This window comes from Bombina bombina, chromosome 8 (genome assembly GCF_027579735.1).
Source record: "Bombina bombina isolate aBomBom1 chromosome 8, aBomBom1.pri, whole genome shotgun sequence".
Taxonomy (NCBI): Eukaryota; Metazoa; Chordata; class Amphibia; order Anura; family Bombinatoridae; genus Bombina; species Bombina bombina.
Window position 1 is genome coordinate 129531 of NC_069506.1, and position 22365 is coordinate 151895.

At 47.4% G+C, this 22365-nt stretch overlaps 1 protein-coding gene across 2 annotated transcripts in view; it reads right to left on the bottom strand.

Annotated features, from left to right (window-relative positions):
• Positions 1-22365, bottom strand: part of LOC128638241 (uncharacterized) — a 41776-nt gene that overhangs the window by 18399 nt on the left and 1012 nt on the right. Inside the window, exon 1 of one of the 2 annotated variants that reach the window (XM_053690091.1) lies at positions 10182-10986. The exons of the other annotated variant lie outside the window; for it this stretch is intronic. Within the exon in view, the coding sequence (XP_053546066.1) occupies positions 10182-10277 (96 nt within the window). The 5' untranslated portion in view covers positions 10278-10986. Of the gene's footprint in view, positions 1-10181; positions 10987-22365 lie in introns of those variants that run through there. 2 annotated transcript variants of the gene reach the window in all.

The window sequence follows — 22365 nt, forward strand, 5'->3', positions numbered from 1 at the left end:
AAACCCTGTGCTTTCAGGGAATTCCATGATTGCACCCCAGCCCAGTAGGCTGGCGTCCGTCGTCACTATAACCCACGCTGGCCTGCGTAAACACATTCCCCAGAACAGGTGATCCTGTGACAACCAGCCAAAGAAGAGAGTCTCTGGTCTCTTGATCCAGATCTATCTGAGGAGATTAATCTGCATAATCCCCATTCCACTGTCTGAGCATGCATAGTTGCAATGGTCTGAGATGCAAGCGAGCAAACAGAAATATGTCCATTGCCGCTACCATAAGTCCGATTACCTCCATACACTGAGCTACTGACGGCCGAGGAATGGAATGAAGAGCTCGGCAGGTGGTTAAAATCTTTGATTTCCTGACCTCCGTCAGAAAAATTTTCATGTCCACCGAATCTATCAGAGTTCCCAGGAATGGAACTCTTGTGAGAGGAATAAGATAACTCTTTTTCACGTTCACCTTCCACCCATGAGATCTTAGAAAGGCCAACACTAAGTCTGTGTGAGACTTGTCTAGTTGAAAAGTTGACGCTTGAATAAGGATGTCGTCTAGATAAGGCGCCACTGCTATGCCCCGCGGCCTTAGGACCGCCAGAAGGGACCCTAGCACCTTTGTGAAGATTCTTGGCGCCGTGGCCAACCCGAAGGGAAGAGCCACAAACTGGTAATGCCTGTCCAGGAAGACAAACCTGAGGAATTGGTGATGATCTTTGTGGATAGGAATGTGTAGATACGCATCCTTTAAATCCATGGTGGTCATATATTGACCCTCCTGGATCATTTCTGCTTAGAGCCAGCAAAGAGAATGACTGGGGGTGGAGTTAAGGGGGGAGCTATAAAGACAGCTCTGCTGTGGTGCTCTCTTTGCTACTTCCTGTCAGGAAGGGCAATATCCCACAAGTTAGGATGAATCTGTGGACTCGGTACATCTTGCAAAAGAAATATGTTCTTTACAATTTATTGACCTTTCAGTGCATGAGGGACACATTCTAAGTGGAGGTTCCACAATGGCTTCTAAACATATTGAACATTGACTTTCCTCAATGTCACACATGTTGAATAGGCTAGTAATGACTATAAACAAGCATGAAAACACTTTATTTAGTGAAAAAAAATAACAATCTTAAAAAAATGGTACTGCGCCTTTAACCCCTTAATGACCACAATGTACCCTGTATGTCACTGGTCGTTAAGGGTTTTTTCAGGACATAATAGCACAAGTCTAGCAAGAACACACTATTAATGCCCTCCCTCCAGAAGGCTTTGTGGAATAGAGCAGTCTTAACGTTGGTGGCAAGACCGCGCTATAAAACAATCAAGTCCCAAAAAAAGGCCAGCGACATACAGGGTACGTCGCTGGTCCTTAAGGGGTTAAGAGAAAAAAAAGCATACACGTTCTGCAAAACAGCCTAAACATGCACCAAATTTTTCAAAATTTTGTATGTAGACACAATATAGGTAGATAAGATTGCAGCACAATTTTTTTTAACAATTAACCCCTTAATTTGCAAACCGGATCGAAAATTGGCCCTGATCCGGAAAAAAAAACACTCTCAGCACCTGCCCTACCTGCCCTCAGGGATCGAAAATGTGGGGTAAAAGCTTTGATTTGGCCCAAAACATACACCAGGGCCCTCAGGAGTTAGAGCTTGCTGATAAAACTAACTGAGCATCTGAGGCGCGAAAATAGGCCCCGCCCATCTCACTTGATGTCTCCACAGCCTTACAGAACCGCACCAGAGCGGTTATAACTAGCCATGTGGGTTCTGAGACCCAAAAGTTAAGCCATGTGTGCCCTTAATAAAGCTGCCCAAAACATTATTGCCCACAATAACCTTAAGCACTCCCAAATCAAAAAACGTTTGCTCACAAACATTTGCAATTCAGTGTCAACCATATTTGTAATTGGCCCCATAAGCAAGCTAAGTAATGCCCTTCTTTTAGCTCTAGGAATACTGCTTACCCTTACCCTCCTGGGTATAATGTCAGCCTTTCTGAAATACACGGTCTCTCCAGAAAAATATGACTGAACATACCTCATTGCTGCATAGCATAAAACCGTTCCTCACACTGAAGTTTCCTGTACTCCTCAGCCTCTGTGGGAACAGCAATGGATCTTAGTTACAAATGCTAAGATCATAATCCTCCAGGCAGCAGTCTTCATCCATCTGCTGCCTGAGAGTAAATAGTACACACCGGTACCATTTAAAATAACAAACTCTTGCTTGAAGAAATTAAAAACTAATATTTTATCACCTCTTTCACTTTACCCTTCCTAGTACTAAGAGTAGGCAAAGAGAATGACTGGGGGGTGGAGCTATATAGACAGCTCTGCTGTGGTGCTCTCTGCCACTTCCTGTAGGGAAGGATAATATCCCACAAGTAAAGGATGAATCCGTGGACTCGTCTTACCTTTATAGAAGAAAACTTGTTCCCGTAGGTTTTGAAGTCGTCTCTGTCTCTCACATCTATACTAGTGAGGTTTGTGTACCTGCTATGACAAAGTAGCTACCAATTTAGCCCCTTGTGCCGGTATTAGGAGAATCAGACCTCATCTAAGGTGCGGCCATTCCTCATGGACGCCGGCTCCTCCCCCTACAGCAGCAATTTAAAAAAACTTTCTATTTTACTTCTATTATCAAATTTTTCTTGGTTCTTTTGGTATCTTTTGTTGAAAAGCAGGGACGTAAGCTTGGAAGCGTGCACGTGTGGATCACTATATAGCAGCAGTTTTGCAAGAACGCTATCCATATGCAAAAGCATTAGATGGCAGCAATATATTCTGCAATATAGTGCTCCAGATGCTACCTAGGTATCTCTTCAACAAAGAATATTATGGGAAGAATTTGATAACAGAAGTAAATTGGAAACTTTTTAAACATTGGGGGCTTGATTACGAGTGGCGCACTAACAGTTGAAGCCGTGCAAAAAGGGGTTTATCGTGGCTGCTTGCATGCTTCAGGTTTTTACTCGTATTACAACTTGAAAGTAAATGTGATCACTTGAGCGCAATTAAAGTTAATGTTCGGTGGGTTAGCGCAGCTTCAGAGCTCTGGTGAGTGTCACAAAACAATACAGAGTACAGTGACACCAGCTAATAAATATTATTACACAGTACAGTGACACCAGCTAATAAATATTATTATACAGTACAGTGACACCAGCTAATAAATATTATTATACAGTACAGTGACACCAGCTAATAAATATTATTACACAGTACAGTGACACCAGCTAATAAATATTATTACACAGTACAGTGACACCAGCTAATATTATACAGTACACTGACACCAGCTAATAAATAGTATTACACAGTACAGTGACACTCACAATGATACCAGCGAATAAATATTATTACACAGTACAGTAACACCAGCTAATAAATATTATTATACAGTACAGTGACACCAGCTAATAAATATTATTACACAGTACAGTGACACCAGCTAATAAATATTATTATACAGTAAAGTAACCCTCACAATGACACCAGCTAATAAATATTATTATACAGTAAAGTGACACCAGCTAATAAATATTATTACACAGTACAGTGACACCAGCTAATAAATATTATTACACAGTACAGTGACACCAGCTAATAAATATTATTTACAGTACAGTGACACCAGCTAATAAATATTATTACACAGTACAGTGACACCAATAAATATTATTATACAGTACAGTGACACCAGCTAATAAATATTATTATACAGTACAGTGACACCAGCTAATATTATACAGTACACTGACACCAGCTAATAAATATTATTATACAGTACAGTGACACCAGCTAATATTATACAGTACAGTGACACCAGCTAATAAATATTATTATACAGTACCACTCACAATGACACCAGCTAATAAATATTATTACACAGTACAGTGACACCAGCTAATAAATATTATTACACAGTACAGTGACACCAGCTAATAAAAATTATTACACAGTACAGTGACACCAGCTAATAAATATTATTACACAGTACAGTGACACCAGCTAATAAATATTATTACACAGTACAATGACACCAGCTAATAAATATTATTATACAGTACAGTGACACCAGCTAATAAATATTATTACACAGTACAGTGACACCAGCTAATAAATATTATTACACAGTACAATGACACCAGCTAATAAATATTATTATACAGTACAGTGACACCAGCTAATAAATATTATTACACAGTACAATGACACCAGCTAATAAATATTATTACACAGTACAGTGACACCAGCTAATAAATATTATTTACAGTACAGTGACACCAGCTAATAAATATTATTACACAGTACAGTGACACCAGCTAATATTATACAGTACACTGACACCAGCTAATAAATATTATTACACAGTACAGTGACACCAGCTAATAAATATTATTATACAGTACAGTGACACCAGCTAATAAATATTATTACACAGTACAGTGACACCAGCTAATAAATATTATTATACAGTACAGTGACACCAGCTAATAAATATTATTACACAGTACAGTGACACTCACAATGATACCAGCGAATAAATATTATTACACAGTACAGTAACACCAGCTAATAAATATTATTACACAGTACACTGACACCAGCTAATAAATATTATTACACAGTACAGTGACACCAGCTAATAAATATTATTATACAGTACAGTGACACCAGCTAATAAATATTATTACACAGTACAATGACACCAGCTAATAAATATTATTATACAGTACAGTGACACCAGCTAATAAATATTATTATACAGTAAAGTAACCCTCACAATGACACCAGCTAATAAATATTATTATACAGTAAAGTAACACTCACAATGACACCAGCAAATAAATATTATTATACAGTACAGTGACACACAATGACACCAGCTAATAAATATTATTATACAGTACAGTGACACTCACAATGACACCAGCTAATAAATATTATTATACAGTACAGCGACACCAGCTAATAAATATTATTACACAGTACAGTGACACCAGCTAATAAACATTATTACACATTACAGTAACACCAGCTAATAAATATTATTACACATTACAGTGACACCAGCTAATAAATATTATTACACAGTACAGTAACACTCACAATGAAACCAGCTAATAAATATTATTACACAGTACAGTAACACTCACAATGAAACCAGCTAATAAATATTATTATACAGTACAATGACACCAGCTAATAAATATTATTACACAGTACAGTGACACCAGCTAATAAATATTATTACACAGTACAGTAACACTCACAATGACACCAGCTAATAAATATTATTACACAGTACAGTGACACCAGCTAATAAATATTATTACACAGTACAGTGACACCAGCTAATAAATATTACACAGTACAGTAACACTCACAATGACACCAGCTAATAAATATTATTACACAGTACAGTGACACCAGCTAATAAATATTATTACACAGTACAGTGACACCAGCTAATAAATATTATTATACAGTACAGTGACACCAGCTAATAAATATTATACAGTACAGTGACACCAGCTAATAAATATTATTACACAGTACAGTGACACCAGCTAATAAATATTATTATACAGTACAGTGACACCAGCTAATAAATATTATTACACAGTACAGTGACACTCACAATGACACCAGCGAATAAATATCATTATACAGTACAGTGACACCAGCTAATATTATTACACAGTACAATGACACCAGCTAATAAATATTATTATACAGTACAGTGACACCAGCTAATAAATATTATTATACAGTAAAGTGACACCAGCTAATAAATATTATTACACAGTACAGTGACACCAGCTAATAAATATTATTACACAGTACAGTGACACCAGCTAATAAATATTATTATACAGTACAGTAACACTCACAATGACACCAGCTAATAAATATTATTACACAGTACAGTGACACCAGCTAATAAATATTATTACACAGTACAGTGACACCAGCTAATAAATATTATTACACAGTACAGTGACACCAGCTAATAAATATTATTACACAGTAAAGTGACACCAGCTAATAAATATTATTACACAGTACAGTGACACCAGCTAATAAATATTATTACACAGTACAGTGACACCAGCTAATAAATATTATTACACAGTACAGTAACACTCACAATGACACCAGCTAATAAATATTATTACACAGTACAGTGACACCAGCTAATAAATATTATTACACAGTACAGTGACACCAGCTAATAAATATTATTATACAGTACAGTGACACCAGCTAATAAATATTATTACACAGTACAGTGACACCAGCTAATAAATATTATTATACAGTACAGTGACACCAGCTAATATTACACAGTACAGTGACACCAGCTAATAAATATTATTATACAGTACAGTGACACCAGCTAATAAATATTATTACACAGTACAGTGACACCAGCTAATAAATATTATTACACAGTACAGTGACACCAGCTAATAAATATTATTACACAGTACAGTGACACCAGCTAATAAATATTATTATACAGTACAGTGACACCAGCTAATAAATATTATTACACAGTACAGTGACACCAGCTAATAAATATTATTACACAGTACAGTGACACCAGCTAATAAATATTATTACACAGTACAGTGACACCAGCTAATAAATATTATTACACAGTACAATGACACCAGCTAATAAATATTATTATACAGTACAGTGACACCAGCTAATAAATATTATTACACAGTACAGTGACACCAGCTAATAAATATTATTACACAGTACAGTGACACCAGCTAATAAATATTATTACACAGTACAGTGACACCAGCTAATAAATATTATTACACAGTACAGTGACACCAGCTAATAAATATTATTACACAGTACAATGACACCAGCTAATAAATATTATTACACAGTACAGTGACACCAGCTAATAAATATTATTACACAAAAAGTTATAAGGGCTCAAATATAAAGGTCTCAGGCTGCAAAGGTCTTTATCATAGAGATACAAACCCATACATAAATCTTTCTTCTAGCACAGTTAAAGCTCAAACGGGACAGTTAAATATTGCAGGAGGCGCAGTAACACTTGTGCAAGGAGAGAGCAGGAAGCGCAGTAATACTTGTGCAAGGAGAGAGCAGGAGGCGCAGTAACACTTGTGCAAGGAGAGAGCAGGAGGCGCAGTAACACTTGTGCAAGGAGAGAGCAGGAGGCGCAGTAACACTTGTGCAAGGAGAGAGCAAGAAGAGAGCAGGAACCGCAGTAACACTTGTGCAAGGAGAGAGCAGGAGGCGCAGTAAAACTTGTGCAAGGAGAGAGCAGGAAGCGCATTAACACTTGTGCAAGGAGAGAGCAGGAGGCGCAGTAACACTTGTGCAAGGAGAGAGCAGGAAGCGCAGTAACACTTGTGCAAGGAGAGAGCAGGAAGCGCAGTAACACTTGTGCAAGGAGAGAGCAGGAAGCGCAGTAACACTTGTGCAAGGAGAGAGCAGGAGGCGCAGTAACACTTGTGCAAGGAGAGAGCAGGAAGCGCAGTAGCACTTGTGCAAGGAGAGAGCAGGAAGCGCAGTAACACTTGTGCAAGGAGAGAGCAGGAGGCCCAGTAACACTTGTGCAAGGAGAGGGCAGGAGGCGCAGTAACACTTGTGCAAGGAGAGAGCAGGAGGCGCAGTAACACTTGTGCAAGGAGAGAGCAGGAGGTGCAGTAACACTTGTGCAAGGAGAGAGCAGGAGGCGCAGTAGCACTTGTGCAACGAGAGAGCAAGGAGAGAGCAGGAGGCCCAGTAACACTTGTGCAAGGAGAGGGCAGGAGGCGCAGTAACACTTGTGCAAGGAGAGAGCAGGAGGCGCAGTAACACTTGTGCAAGGAGAGAGCAGGAGGCGCAGTAACACTTGTGCAAGGAGAGAGCAGGAGGCGCAGTAGCACTTGTGCAACGAGAGAGCAGGAGGCGCAGTAGCACTTGTGCAACGAGAGAGCAGGAGGCGCAGTAGCACTTGTGCAACGAGAGAGCAGGAGGCGCAGTAGCACTTGTGCAACGAGAGAGCAGGAGGCGCAGTAGCACTTGTGCAAGGAGAGAGCAGGAGGCGCAGTGACACTTGTGCAAGGAGAGAGCAAGAAGAGAGCAGGAGGCGCAATAACACTTGTGCAAGGAGAGAGCAGGAGGCGCAGTAGCACTTGTAGAAGGAGAGAGCAGGAGGCGCAGTGACACTTGTGCAAGGAGAGAGCAAGGAGAGAGCAGGAGGCGCAGTAGCACTTGTGCAACGAGAGAGCAAGAAGAGAGCAGGAGGCGCAATAACAATTGTGCAAGGAGAGAGCAGGAGGTGCAGTAGCACCTGTGCAAGGAGAGAGCAAGAAGAGAGCAGGAGGCACAGTAACACTTGTGCAAGGACAGAGCAGGAGGCGCAGTAACACTTGTGCAAGGAGAGAGCAAGAAGAGAGCAGGAGGCGCAGTAACACTTGTGCAAGGAGAGAGCAGGAGACGCAGTAACACTTGTGCAAGGACAGAGCAGGAGGCGCAGTAACACTTGTGCAAGGAGAGAGCAAAAAGAGAGCAGGAGGCGCAGTAACACTTGTGCAAGGAGAGAGCAGGAGACGCAGTAACACTTGTGCAAGGAGAGAGCAGGAGACGCAGTAACACTTGTGCAAGGAGAGAGCAGGAGACGCAGTAGCACTTGTGCAAGGAGAGAGCAGGAGGCTCAGTAGCACTTGTGCAAGGAGAGAGCAGGAGGCTCAGTAGCACTTGTGCAACGAGAGAGCAGGAGGCTCAGTAGCACTTGTGCAACGAGAGAGCAAGAAGAGAGCAGGAGGCGCAATAACAATTGTGCAAGGAGAGAACAGGAGGCGCAGTAACACTTGTGCAAGGAGAGAGCAAGAAGAGAGCAGGAGGCGCAGTAACACTTGTGCAAGGAGAGAGCAGGAGGCGCAGTAACACTTGTGCAAGGAGAGAGCAGGAGGCGCAGTAGCACTTGTGCAAGGAGAGAGCAGGAGGCGCAGTAACACTTGTGCAAGGAGAGAGCAGGAGGTGCAGTAACACTTGTGCAAGGAGAGAGCAAAAAGAGAGCAGGAGGCGCAGTAACACTTGTGCAAGGAGAGAGCAGGAGACGCAGTAACACTTGTGCAAGGAGAGAGCAGGAGACGCAGTAACACTTGTGCAAGGAGAGAGCAGGAGACGCAGTAGCACTTGTGCAAGGAGAGAGCAGGAGGCTCAGTAGCACTTGTGCAAGGAGAGAGCAGGAGGCTCAGTAGCACTTGTGCAAGGAGAGAGCAGGAGGCGCAATAACAATTGTGCAAGGAGAGAACAGGAGGCGCAGTAACACTTGTGCAAGGAGAGAGCAAGAAGAGAGCAGGAGGCGCAGTAACACTTGTGCAAGGAGAGAGCAGGAGGCGCAGTAACACTTGTGCAAGGAGAGAGCAGGAGGCGCAGTAACACTTGTGCAAGGAGAGAGCAGGAGGCGCAGTAGCACTTGTGCAAGGAGAGAGCAGGAGGCTCAGTAGCACTTGTGCAAGGAGAGAGCAGGAAGCGCAGTAACACTTGTGCAAGGAGAGAGCAGGAGGCTCAGTAGCACTTGTGCAAGGAGAGAGCAGGAGGCTCAGAAGCACTTGTGCAAGGAGAGAGCAGGAGGCTCAGTAACACTTGTGCAAGGAGAGAACAGGAGGCTCAGTAGCACTTGTGCAAGGAGAGAGCAGGAGGCGCAGTAGCACTTGTGCAAGGAGAGAGCAGGAGGCGCAGTAACAGTTGTGCAAGTACAGAGAGAGCAGGAGGGGCAGTAACAGTTGTGCAAGGACAGAGAGAGCAGGAGGCGCAGTAACAGTTGTGCAAGGACAGAGAGAGCAGGAGGTGCAGTAACAGTTGTGCAAGGACAGAGAGAGCAGGAGGCGCAGTAACAGTTGTGCAAGGACAGAGAGAGCAGGAGGCGCAGTAACACTTGTACAAGGACAGAGAGAGTAGGAGGCGCAGTAACAGTTGTGTAAAGTCCAGTCTGGTGAAGCCCTGGTGTATCTGTTCGTGTCTCACTAGCTGACCCCAGGGCTACTGCACTATTTGGGTTTCCCTGTGTTTGTACAGCAGGACATTTACTGTAAAACAGACGCTATAATCCCTGGCGTTCAGAGTTGTATTTCTCTTTTGAACAGAGATATGGTGAATCTGTTCTCTTATTCAGCACAAGAGTCCTCCTTACCTCTCTGGCTGACATAGAAACCTTAGAGGTTTTATCACAAATCTCCTCAGTCTGATCAGACAGATACTGTAAGAACAGGTGTGATGAGGACGGCATAGATACACAGCTTGTTCTCACCTAGACAAAAATACACAGGAGAGCAAGGAGAGAGCAGGAGGCGCAGTAACACTTGTGCAAGGAGAGAGCAAAAAGAGAGCAGGAGGCGCAGTAACACTTGTGCAAGGAGAGAGCAGGAGACGCAGTAACACTTGTGCAAGGAGAGAGCAGGAGACGCAGTAACACTTGTGCAAGGAGAGAGCAGGAGACGCAGTAGCACTTGTGCAAGGAGAGAGCAGGAGGCTCAGTAGCACTTGTGCAAGGAGAGAGCAGGAGGCTCAGTAGCACTTGTGCAAGGAGAGAGCAAGAAGAGAGCAGGAGGCGCAATAACAATTGTGCAAGGAGAGAACAGGAGGCGCAGTAACACTTGTGCAAGGAGAGAGCAAGAAGAGAGCAGGAGGCGCAGTAACACTTGTGCAAGGAGAGAGCAGGAGGCGCAGTAACACTTGTGCAAGGAGAGAGCAGGAGGCGCAGTAGCACTTGTGCAAGGAGAGAGCAGGAGGCTCAGTAGCACTTGTGCAAGGAGAGAGCAGGAGGCGCAGTAACACTTGTGCAAGGAGAGAGCAGGAGGCTCAGTAGCACTTGTGCAAGGAGAGAGCAGGAGGCTCAGAAGCACTTGTGCAAGGAGAGAGCAGGAGGCTCAGTAACACTTGTGCAAGGAGAGAACAGGAGGCTCAGTAGCACTTGTGCAAGGAGAGAGCAGGAGGCGCAGTAGCACTTGTGCAAGGAGAGAGCAGGAGGCGCAGTAACAGTTGTGCAAGTACAGAGAGAGCAGGAGGGGCAGTAACAGTTGTGCAAGGACAGAGAGAGCAGGAGGCGCAGTAACAGTTGTGCAAGGACAGAGAGAGCAGGAGGCGCAGTAACAGTTGTGCAAGGACAGAGAGAGCAGGAGGCGCAGTAACAGTTGTGCAAGGACAGAGAGAGCAGGAGGCGCAGTAACAGTTGTGCAAGGACAGAGAGAGTAGGAGGCGCAGTAACAGTTGTGTAAAGTCCAGTCTGGTGAAGCCCTGGTGTATCTGTTCGTGTCTCACTAGCTGACCCCAGGGCTACTGCACTATTTGGGTTTCCCTGTGTTTGTACAGCAGGACATTTACTGTAAAACAGACGCTATAATCCCTGGCGTTCAGAGTTGTATTTCTCTTTTGAACAGAGATATGGTGAATCTGTTCTCTTATTCAGCACAAGAGTCGTCATTACCTCTCTGGCTGACATAGAAACCTTAGAGGTTTTATCACAAATCTCCTCAGTCTGATCAGACAGATACTGTAAGAACAGGTGTGATGAGGACGGCATAGATACACAGCTTGTTCTCACCTAGACAAAAATACACAGGAGAGCAAGGAGAGAGCAGGAGGCGCAGTAGCACTTGTGCAAGGAGAGAGCAGGAGGTGCAGTAGCACTTGTGCAAGCAGAGAGCAGGAGGCGCAGTAGCACTTGTGCAAGCAGAGAGCAGGAGGCGCAGTAACACTTGTGCAAGGAGAGAGAAAGAAGAGAGCAGGAGGCGCAATAACACTTGTGCAACGAGAGAGCAGGAGGCGCAGTAGCACCTGTGCAAGGAGAGAGCAGGAGGTGCAGTAGCACTTGTGCAAGCAGAGAGCAGGAGGCGCAGTAGCACTTGTGCAAGGAGAGAGCAGGAGGCGCAGTAGCACTTGTGCAAGCAGAGAGCAGGAGGCGCAGTAGCACTTGTGCAAGGAGAGAGAAAGAAGAGAGCAGGAGGCGCAATAACACTTGTGCAAGGAGAGAGAAAGAAGAGAGCAGGAGGCGCAATAACACTTGTGCAAGGAGAGAGAAAGAAGAGAGCAGGAGACGCAGTAACACTTGTGCAAGGAGAGAGCAGGAGGCGCAGTAGCACTTGTGCAAGGAGAGAGCAGGAGGCGCAGTAGCACTTGTGCAAGGAGAGAGCAGGAGGCGCAGTAGCACCTGTGCAAGGAGAGAGCAGGAGGTGCAGTAGCACTTGTGCAAAGAGAGAGTAAGAAGAGAGCAGGAGGCGCAGTAACACTTGTGCAAAGACAGAGCAGGAGGCGCAGTAACACTTGTGCAAGGAGAGAGCAAGAAGAGAGCAGGAGGCGCAGTAACACTTGTGCAAGGAGAGAGCAAGAAGAGAGCAGGAGGCGCAGTAACACTTGTGCAAGGAGAGAGCAGGAGGTGCAGTAGCATTTGTGCAAGGAGAGAGCAGGAGGCGCAGTAACACTTGTGCAAGGAGAGAGCAGGAGGCGCAGTAACACTTGTGCAAGGAGAGAGCAGGAGGCGCAGTAACACTTGTGCAAGGAGAGAGCAGGAGGTGCAGTAGCATTTGTGCAAGGAGAGAGCAGGAGGCGCAGTAGCATTTGTGCAAGGAGAGAGCAGGAGGCGCAGTAACACTTGTGCAAGGAGAGAGCAGGAGGCGCAGTAACACTTGTGCAAGGAGAGAGCAGGAGGTGCAGTAGCATTTGTGCAAGGAGAGAGCAGGAGGCGCAGTAACACTTGTGCAAGGAGAGAGCAAGAAGAGAGCAGGAGGCGCAGTAACACTTGTGCAAGGAGAGAGCAGGAGGCGCAGTAACACTTGTGCAAGGAGAGAGCAGGAGGCGCAGTAGCACTTGTGCAAGGAGAGAGCAGGAGGCGCAGTAGCACTTGTGCAAGGAGAGAGCAGGAGGCGCAGTAGCACTTGTGCAAGGAGAGAGCAGGAGGCGCAGTAACACTTGTGCAAGGAGAGAGCAGGAGGCGCAGTAGCACTTGTGCAAGGAGAGAGCAGGAGGCGCAGTAGCACTTGTGCAAGGAGAGAGCAGGAGGCGCAGTAACAGTTGTGCAAGGACAGAGAGAGCAGGAGGCGCAGTAACAGTTGTGCAAGGACAGAGAGAGCAGGAGGCGCAGTAACACTTGTGCAAGGACAGAGAGAGCAGGAGGCGCAGTAACACTTGTGCAAGGAGAGAGCAGGAGGCGCAGTAGCACTTGTGCAAGGAGAGAGCAGGAGGCGCAGTAGCACTTGTGCAAGGAGAGAGCAGGAGGCGCAGTAACAGTTGTGCAAGGACAGAGAGAGCAGGAGGCGCAGTAACAGTTGTGCAAGGACAGAGAGAGCAGGAGGCGCAGTAACAGTTGTGCAAGGACAGAGAGAGCAGGAGGCGCAGTAACAGTTGTGCAAGGACAGAGAGAGTAGGAGGCGCAGTAACAGTTGTGTAAAGTCCAGTCTGGTGAAGCCCTGGTGTATCTGTTCGTGTCTCACTAGCTGACCCCAGGGCTACTGCACTATTTGGGTTTCCCTGTGTTTGTACAGCAGGACATTTACTGTAAAACAGACGCTATAATCCCTGGCGTTCAGAGTTGTATTTCTCTTTTGAACAGAGATATGGTGAATCTGTTCTCTTATTCAGCACAAGAGTCGTCATTACCTCTCTGGCTGACATAGAAACCTTAGAGGTTTTATCACAAATCTCCTCAGTCTGATCAGACAGATACTGTAAGAACAGGTGTGATGAGGACGGCATAGATACACAGCTTGTTCTCACCTAGACAAAAATACACAGGAGCGTGTCAGTATCGCAGGTGCATTAATCACTATATCCCTCCCACCAGGGGACGCACAGGTGCACTAATCACTATATCCCTCCCACCAGGGGACGCACAGGTGCATTAATCACTATATCCCTCCCACCAGGGGACTCACATGTGCATTAATCACTATATCTCTCTCACCAGGGGACACACAGGTGCATTAATCACTATATCCCTCCCACCAGGGGACACACAGGTGCATTAATCACTAGATCCCTCCCACCAGGGGACGCACAGGTGCATTAATCACTATATCCCTCCCACCAGGGGACGCACAGGTGCACTAATCACTATATCCCCCCCACCAGGGGACACACAGGTGCACTAATCACTATATCCCCCCCACCAGGGGACACACAGGTGCACTAATCACTATATCCCTCCCACCAGGGGACGCACAGGTGCATTAATCACTATATCCCTCCCACCAGGGGACTCACAGGTGCATTAATCACTATATCTCTCTCACCAGGGGACACACAGGTGCATTAATCACTATATCCCTCCCACCAGGGGACACACAGGTGCATTAATCACTAGATCCCTCCCACCAGGGGACGCACAGGTGCATTAATCACTATATCCCTCCCACCAGGGGACGCACAGGTGCATTAATCACTATATCCCTCCCACCAGGGGACACACAGGTGCACTAATCACTATATCCCCCCCACCAGGGGACACACAGGTGCACTAATCACTATATCCCTCCCACCAGGGGACGCACAGGTGCATTAATCACTATATCCCTCCCACCAGGGGACGCACAGGTGCATTAATCACTATATCCCTCTCACCAGGGGACGCACAGGTGCAATAATCACTATATCCTTCTCACCAGGGGACGCACATATGCATTAATCACTATATCCCTCCCACCAGGTGACGCACAGGTGAAATAATCACTATATCCCTCCCACCAGGGGACACACAGGTGCATTAATCACTATATCCCTCCCACCAGGTGACGCACAGGTGAAATAATCACTATATCCCTCCCACCAGGGGACACACAGGTGCATTAATCACTATATCCCTCCCACCAGGGGACACACAGGTGCATTAATCACTATATCCCTCCCACCAGGGGACGCACATATGCATTAATCACTATATCCCTCCCACCAGGGGACTCACATGTGCATTAATCACTATATCTCTCTCACCAGGGGACACACAGGTGCACTAATCACTATATCCCTCCCACCAGGGGACACACAGGTGCATTAATCACTATATCCCTCCCACCAGGTGACGCACAGGTGAAATAATCACTATATCCCTCCCACCAGGGGACACACAGGTGCATTAATCACTATATCCCTCCCACCAGGTGACGCACAGGTGAAATAATCACTATATCCCTCCCACCAGGGGACACACAGGTGCATTAATCACTATATCCCTCCCACCAGGGGACACACAGGTGCATTAATCACTATATCCCTCCCACCAGGGGACACACAGGTGCATTAATCACTATATCCCTCCCACCAGGGGACGCACATATGCATTAATCACTATATCCCTCCCACCAGGGGACACACAGGTGCACTAATCACTATATCCCTCCCACCAGGGGACACATAGGTGCATTAATCACTATATCCCTACCACCAGGGGACACATAGGTGCATTAATCACTATATCCCTACCACCAGGGGGAGCACAGGTGCATTAATCACTATATCCCTCCCACCAGGGGACGCACATGTGCATTAATCACTATATCCCTCCCACCAGGGGATGCACAGGTGCATTAATCACTATATCCCTCCCACCAGGGGACACACAGGTACACTAATCACTATATCCCTCCCACCAGGGGACACACAGGTGCATTAATCACTATATCCCTACCACCAGGGGATGCACAGGTGCATTAATCACTATACCCCCCCCCCCCACCATGGGACACACAGGTGCATTAATCACTATATCCCTCCCACCAGGGGACACAGGTGCATTAATCACTATATCCCTCCCACCAGGGGACACAGGTGCATTAATCACTATATCCCTCCCACCATGGGACACACAGGTGCATTAATCACTATATCCCTCCCACCAGGGGACACATAGGTGCATTAATCACTATATCCCTACCACCAGGGGACACACAGGTGCACTAATCACTATATCCCTCCCACCAGGGGACACACAGGTGCATTAATCACTATATCCCTCCCACCAGGGGACACACAGGTGCATTAATCACTATATCCCTCCCCCCACCAAGGGACACACAGGTGCATTAATCACTATATCCCTCCCCCCACCATGGGACACACAGGTGCATTAATCACTATATCCCTCCCACCAGGGGACACACAGGTGCATTAATCACTATATCCCTCCCACCAGGGGACACACAGGTGCATTAATCACTATAACCCACCCCCCCACCATGGGACACACAGGTGCATTAATCACTATATCCCTCCCACCAGGGGGACACACAGGTGCATTAATCACTATATCCCTCCCACCAGGGGACACACAGGTGCATTAATCACTATACCCCCCCCCCCACCATGGGACACACAGGTGCATTAATCACTATATCCCTCCCACCAGGGGACACACAGGTGCATTAATCACTATATCCCTCCCACCAGGGGACACACAGGTGCATTAATCACTATATCCCTCCCACCAGGGGACACACAGGTGCATTAATCACTATACCCCCCCCCCCCACCATGGGACACACAGGTGCATTAATCACTATATCCCTCCCACCAGGGGACACACAGGTGCATTAATCACTATATCCCCCCCACCAGGGGACACACAGGTGCATTAATCACTATATCCCTCCCACCAGGGGACACACAGGTGCATTAATCACTATATCCCCCCACCATGGGACACACAGGTGCATTAATCACTATATCCCTCCCACCAGGGGACACACAGGTGCATTAATCACAATATCCCTCCCACCAGGGGACACACAGGTGCATTAATCACTATACCCCTCCCACCAGGGGACACACAGGTGCATTAATCACTATACCCCCCCCCCACCATGGGACACACAGGTGCATTAATCACTATATCCCTCCCACCAGGGGACACACAGGTGCATTAATCACTATATCCCTCCCACCAGGGGACACACAGGTGCATTTAATCACTATATCCCTCCCACCAGGGGACACACAGGTGCATTAATCACTATACCCCCCCCCCCACCATGGGACACACAGGTGCATTAATCACTATATCCCTCCCACCAGGGGACACACAGGTGCATTAATCACTATATCCCTCCCACCAGGGGACACACAGGTACACTAATCACTATATCCCTCCCACCAGGGGACACACAGGTGCATTAATCACTATATCCCTCCCACCAGGGGACACACAGGTGCATTAATCACTATATCCCCCCCACCAGGGGACACACAGGTGCATTAATCACTATACCCCCCCCCCACCATGGAACACACAGGTGCATTAATCACTATATCCCTCCCACCAGGGGACACACAGGTGCATTAATCACTATATCCCTCCCACCAGGGGACACACAGGTACACTAATCACTATATCCCTCCCACCAGGGGACACACAGGTGCATTAATCACTATACCCCCCCCCCCCACCATGGGACACACAGGTGCATTAATCACTATATCCCTCCCACCAGGGGACACACAGGTGCATTAATCACTATATCCCTCCCACCAGGGGACACACAGGTGCATTAATCACTATATCCCTCCCACCAGGGGACACACAGGTACACTAATCACTATATCCCTCCCACCAGGGGACACACAGGTACACTAATCACTATATCCCTCCCACCAGGGGACACATAGGTGCATTAATCACTATATCCCTCCCACCAGGGGACACACAGGTACACTAATCACTATATCCCTCCCACCAGGGGACACACAGGTACACTAATCACTATATCCCTCCCACCAGGGGACACACAGGTGCATTAATCACTATATCCCTCCCACCAGGGGACACTAATCACTATATCCCTCCCACCAGGGGACACACAGGTACACTAATCACTATATCCCTCCCACCAGGGGACACACAGGTACACTAATCACTATATCCCTCCCACCAGGGGACACACAGGTACACTAATCACTATATCCCTCCCACCAGGGGACACACAGGTGCATTAATCACTATATCCCTCCCACCAGGGGACACACAGGTGCATTAATCACTATAACCCTCCCACCATGGGACACACAGGTGCATTAATCACTATATCCCTCCCACCAGGGGACACACAGGTGCATTAATCACTATATCCCTCCCACCAGGGGACACACAGGTGCATTAATCACTATATCCCTCCCACCAGGGGACACACAGGTGCATTAATCACTATATCCCTCCCACCAGGGGACACTCAGGTGCATTAATCACTATATCCCTCCCACCAGGGGACACACAGGTGCATTAATCACTATACCCCCCCCCCCCCCACCATGGGACACACAGGTGCATTAATCACTATACCCCCCCCCCCCCCCCCACCATGGGACACACAGGTGCATTAATCACTATATCCCTCCCACCAGGGGACACACAGGTGCATTAATCACTATATCCCTCCCACCAGGGGACACACAGGTGCATTAATCACTATATCCCTCCCACCAGGGGACACACAGGTGCATTAATCACTATATCCCTCCCACCAGGGGACACACAGGTGCATTAATCACTATATCCCTCCCACCAGGGGACACACAGGTACACTAATCACTATATCCCTCCCACCAGGGGACACACAGGTACACTAATCACTATATCCCTCCCACCAGGGGACACACAGGTACACTAATCACTATATCCCTCCCACCAGGGGACACACAGGTACACTAATCACTATATCCCTCCCACCAGGGGACACACAGGTGCATTAATCACTATATCCCTCCACCAGGGGACACACAGGTGCATTAATCACTATACCCCCCCCACCCACCCATGGGACACACAGGTGCATTAATCACTATATCCCTCCCACCAGGGGACACACAGGTGCATTAATCACTATATCCCACCCACCAGGGGACACACAGGTGCATTAATCACTATATCCCTCCCACCAGGGGACACACAGGTGCATTAATCACTATATCCCTCCCACCAGGGGACACACAGGTGCATTAATCACTATATCCCTCCCACCAGGGGACACACAGGTGCATTAATCACTATACCCCCCCCCCCCCCACCATGGGACACACAGGTGCATTAATCACTATACCCCCCCCCCCCACCATGGGACACACAGGTGCATTAATCACTATATCCCTCCCACCAGGGGACACACAGGTGCATTAATCACTATATCCCTCCCACCAGGGGACCCACAGGTGCATTAATCACTATATCCCTCCCACCAGGGGACACACAGGTGCATTAATCACTATATCCCTCCCACCAGGGGACACACAGGTGCATTAATCACTATACCCCCCCCCCCCACCATGGGACACACAGGTGCATTAATCACTATATCCCTCCCACCAGGGGACACACAGGTGCATTAATCACTATATCCCTCCCACCAGGGGACACACAGGTGCATTAATCACTATATCCCTCCCACCAGGGGACACACAGGTGCATTAATCACTATATCCCTCCCACCAGGGGACACACAGGTGCATTAATCACTATACCCCCCCCCCACCATGGGACACACAGGTGCATTAATCACTATACCCCCCCCCCCACCATGGGACACACAGGTGCATTAATCACTATATCCCTCCCACCAGGGGACACACAGGTGCATTAATCACTATATCCCTCCCACCAGGGGACACACAGGTGCATTAATCACTATATCCCTCCCACCAGGGGACACACAGGTGCATTAATCACTATATCCCTCCCACCAGGGGACACACAGGTGCATTAATCACTATATCCCTCCCACCAGGGGACACACAGGTACACTAATCACTATATCCCTCCCACCAGGGGACACACAGGTACACTAATCACTATATCCCTCCCACCAGGGGACACACAGGTACAATAATCACTATATCCCTCCCACCAGGGGACACACAGGTACACTAATCACTATATCCCTCCCACCAGGGGACACACAGGTACACTAATCACTATATCCCTCCCACCAGGGGACACACAGATGCATTAATCACTATATCCCTCCCACCAGGGGACACACAGGTGCATTAATCACTATACCCCCCCCCCCCCCACCATGGGACACACAGGTGCATTAATCACTATATCCCTCCCACCAGGGGACACACAGGTGCATTAATCACTATATCCCTCCCACCAGGGGACACACAGGTGCATTAATCACTATATCCCTCCCACCAGGGGACACACAGGTGCATTAATCACTATATCCCTCCCACCAGGGGACACACAGGTGCATTAATCACTATATCCCTCCCACCAGGGACACACAGGTGCATTAATCACTATATCCCTCCCACCAGGTGACACACAGGTGCATTAATCACTATACCCCCCCCCCCCACCAGGGGACACACAGGTGCATTAATCACTATATCCCTCCCACCAGGGGACACACAGGTGCATTAATCACTATATCCCTCCCACCAGGGGACACACAGGTGCATTAATCACTATATCCCTCCCACCAGGGGACACACAGGTGCATTAATCACTATATCCCTCCCACCAGGGGACACACAGGTGCATTAATCACTATATCCCTCCCACCAGGGGACACACAGGTGCATTAATCACTATATCCCTCCCACCAGGGGACACACAGGTGCATTAATCACTATACCCCCCCCCCACCAGGGGACACACAGGTGCATTAATCACTATACCCCCCCCCACCAGGGGACACACAGGTGCATTAATCACTATATCCCTCCCACCAGGGGACACACAGGTGCATTAATCACTATATCCCTCCCACCAGGGGACACACAGGTGCATTAATCACTATATCCCTCCCACCAGGGGACCCACAGGTGCATTAATCACTATATCCCTCCCACCAGGGGACACACAGGTGCATTAATCACTATATCCCTCCCACCAGGGGACACACAGGTGCATTAATCACTATACCCCCCCCCCCACCAGGGGACACACAGGTGCATTAATCACTATATCCCTCCCACCAGGGGACACACAGGTGCATTAATCACTATATCCCTCCCACCAGGGGACACACAGGTGCATTAATCACTATATCCCTCCCACCAGGGGACACACAGGTGCATTAATCACTATATCCCTCCCACCATGGGACACACAGGTGCATTAATCACTATATCCCTCCCACCAGGGGACACACAGGTGCATTAATCACTATACCCCCCCCCCCACCAGGGGACACACAGGTGCATTAATCACTATATCCCTCCCACCAGGGGACACACAGGTGCATTAATCACTATATCCCTCCCACCAGGGGACACACAGGTACACTAATCACTATATCCCTCCCACCAGGGGACACACAGGTGCATTAATCACTATATCCCTCCCACCAGGGGACACACAGGTGCATTAATCACTATATCCCTCCCACCAGGGGACACACAGGTGCATTAATCACTATATCCCTCCCACCAGGGGACACACAGGTGCATTAATCACTATATCCCTCCCACCATGGGACACACAGGTGCATTAATCACTATATCCCTCCCACCAGGGGACACACAGGTGCATTAATCACTATACCCCCCCCCCACCATGGGACACACAGGTACACTAATCACTATATCCCTCCCACCAGGGGACACACAGGTGCATTAATCACTATATCCCTCCCACCAGGGGACACACAGGTGCATTAATCACTATATCCCTCCCACCATGGGACACACAGGTGCATTAATCACTATATCCCTCCCACCAGGGGACACACAGGTGCATTAATCACTATATCCCTCCCACCAGGGGACACATAGGTGCATTAATCACTATATCCCTCCCACCAGGGGACACACAGGTGCATTAATCACTATATCCCTCCCACCAGGGGACACACAGGTGCACTAATCACTATATCCCTCCCACCAGGGGACACACAGGTACACTAATCACTATATCCCTCCCACCAGGGGACACACAGGTACACTAATCACTATATCCCTCCCACCAGGGGACACACAGGTGCATTAATCACTATATCCCTCCCACCAGGGGACACACAGGTGCATTAATCACTATATCCCTCCCACCAGGGGACACACAGGTGCATTAATCACTATATCCCTCCCACCAGGGGACACACAGGTGCATTAATCACTATATCCCTCCCACCATGGGACACACAGGTGCATTAATCACTATATCCCTCCCACCAGGGGACACACAGGTGCATTAATCACTATACCCCCCCCCCCACCATGGGACACACAGGTACACTAATCACTATATCCCTCCCACCAGGGGACACACAGGTGCATTAATCACTATATCCCTCCCACCAGGGGACACACAGGTGCATTAATCACTATATCCCTCCCACCATGGGACACACAGGTGCATTAATCACTATATCCCTCCCACCAGGGGACACACAGGT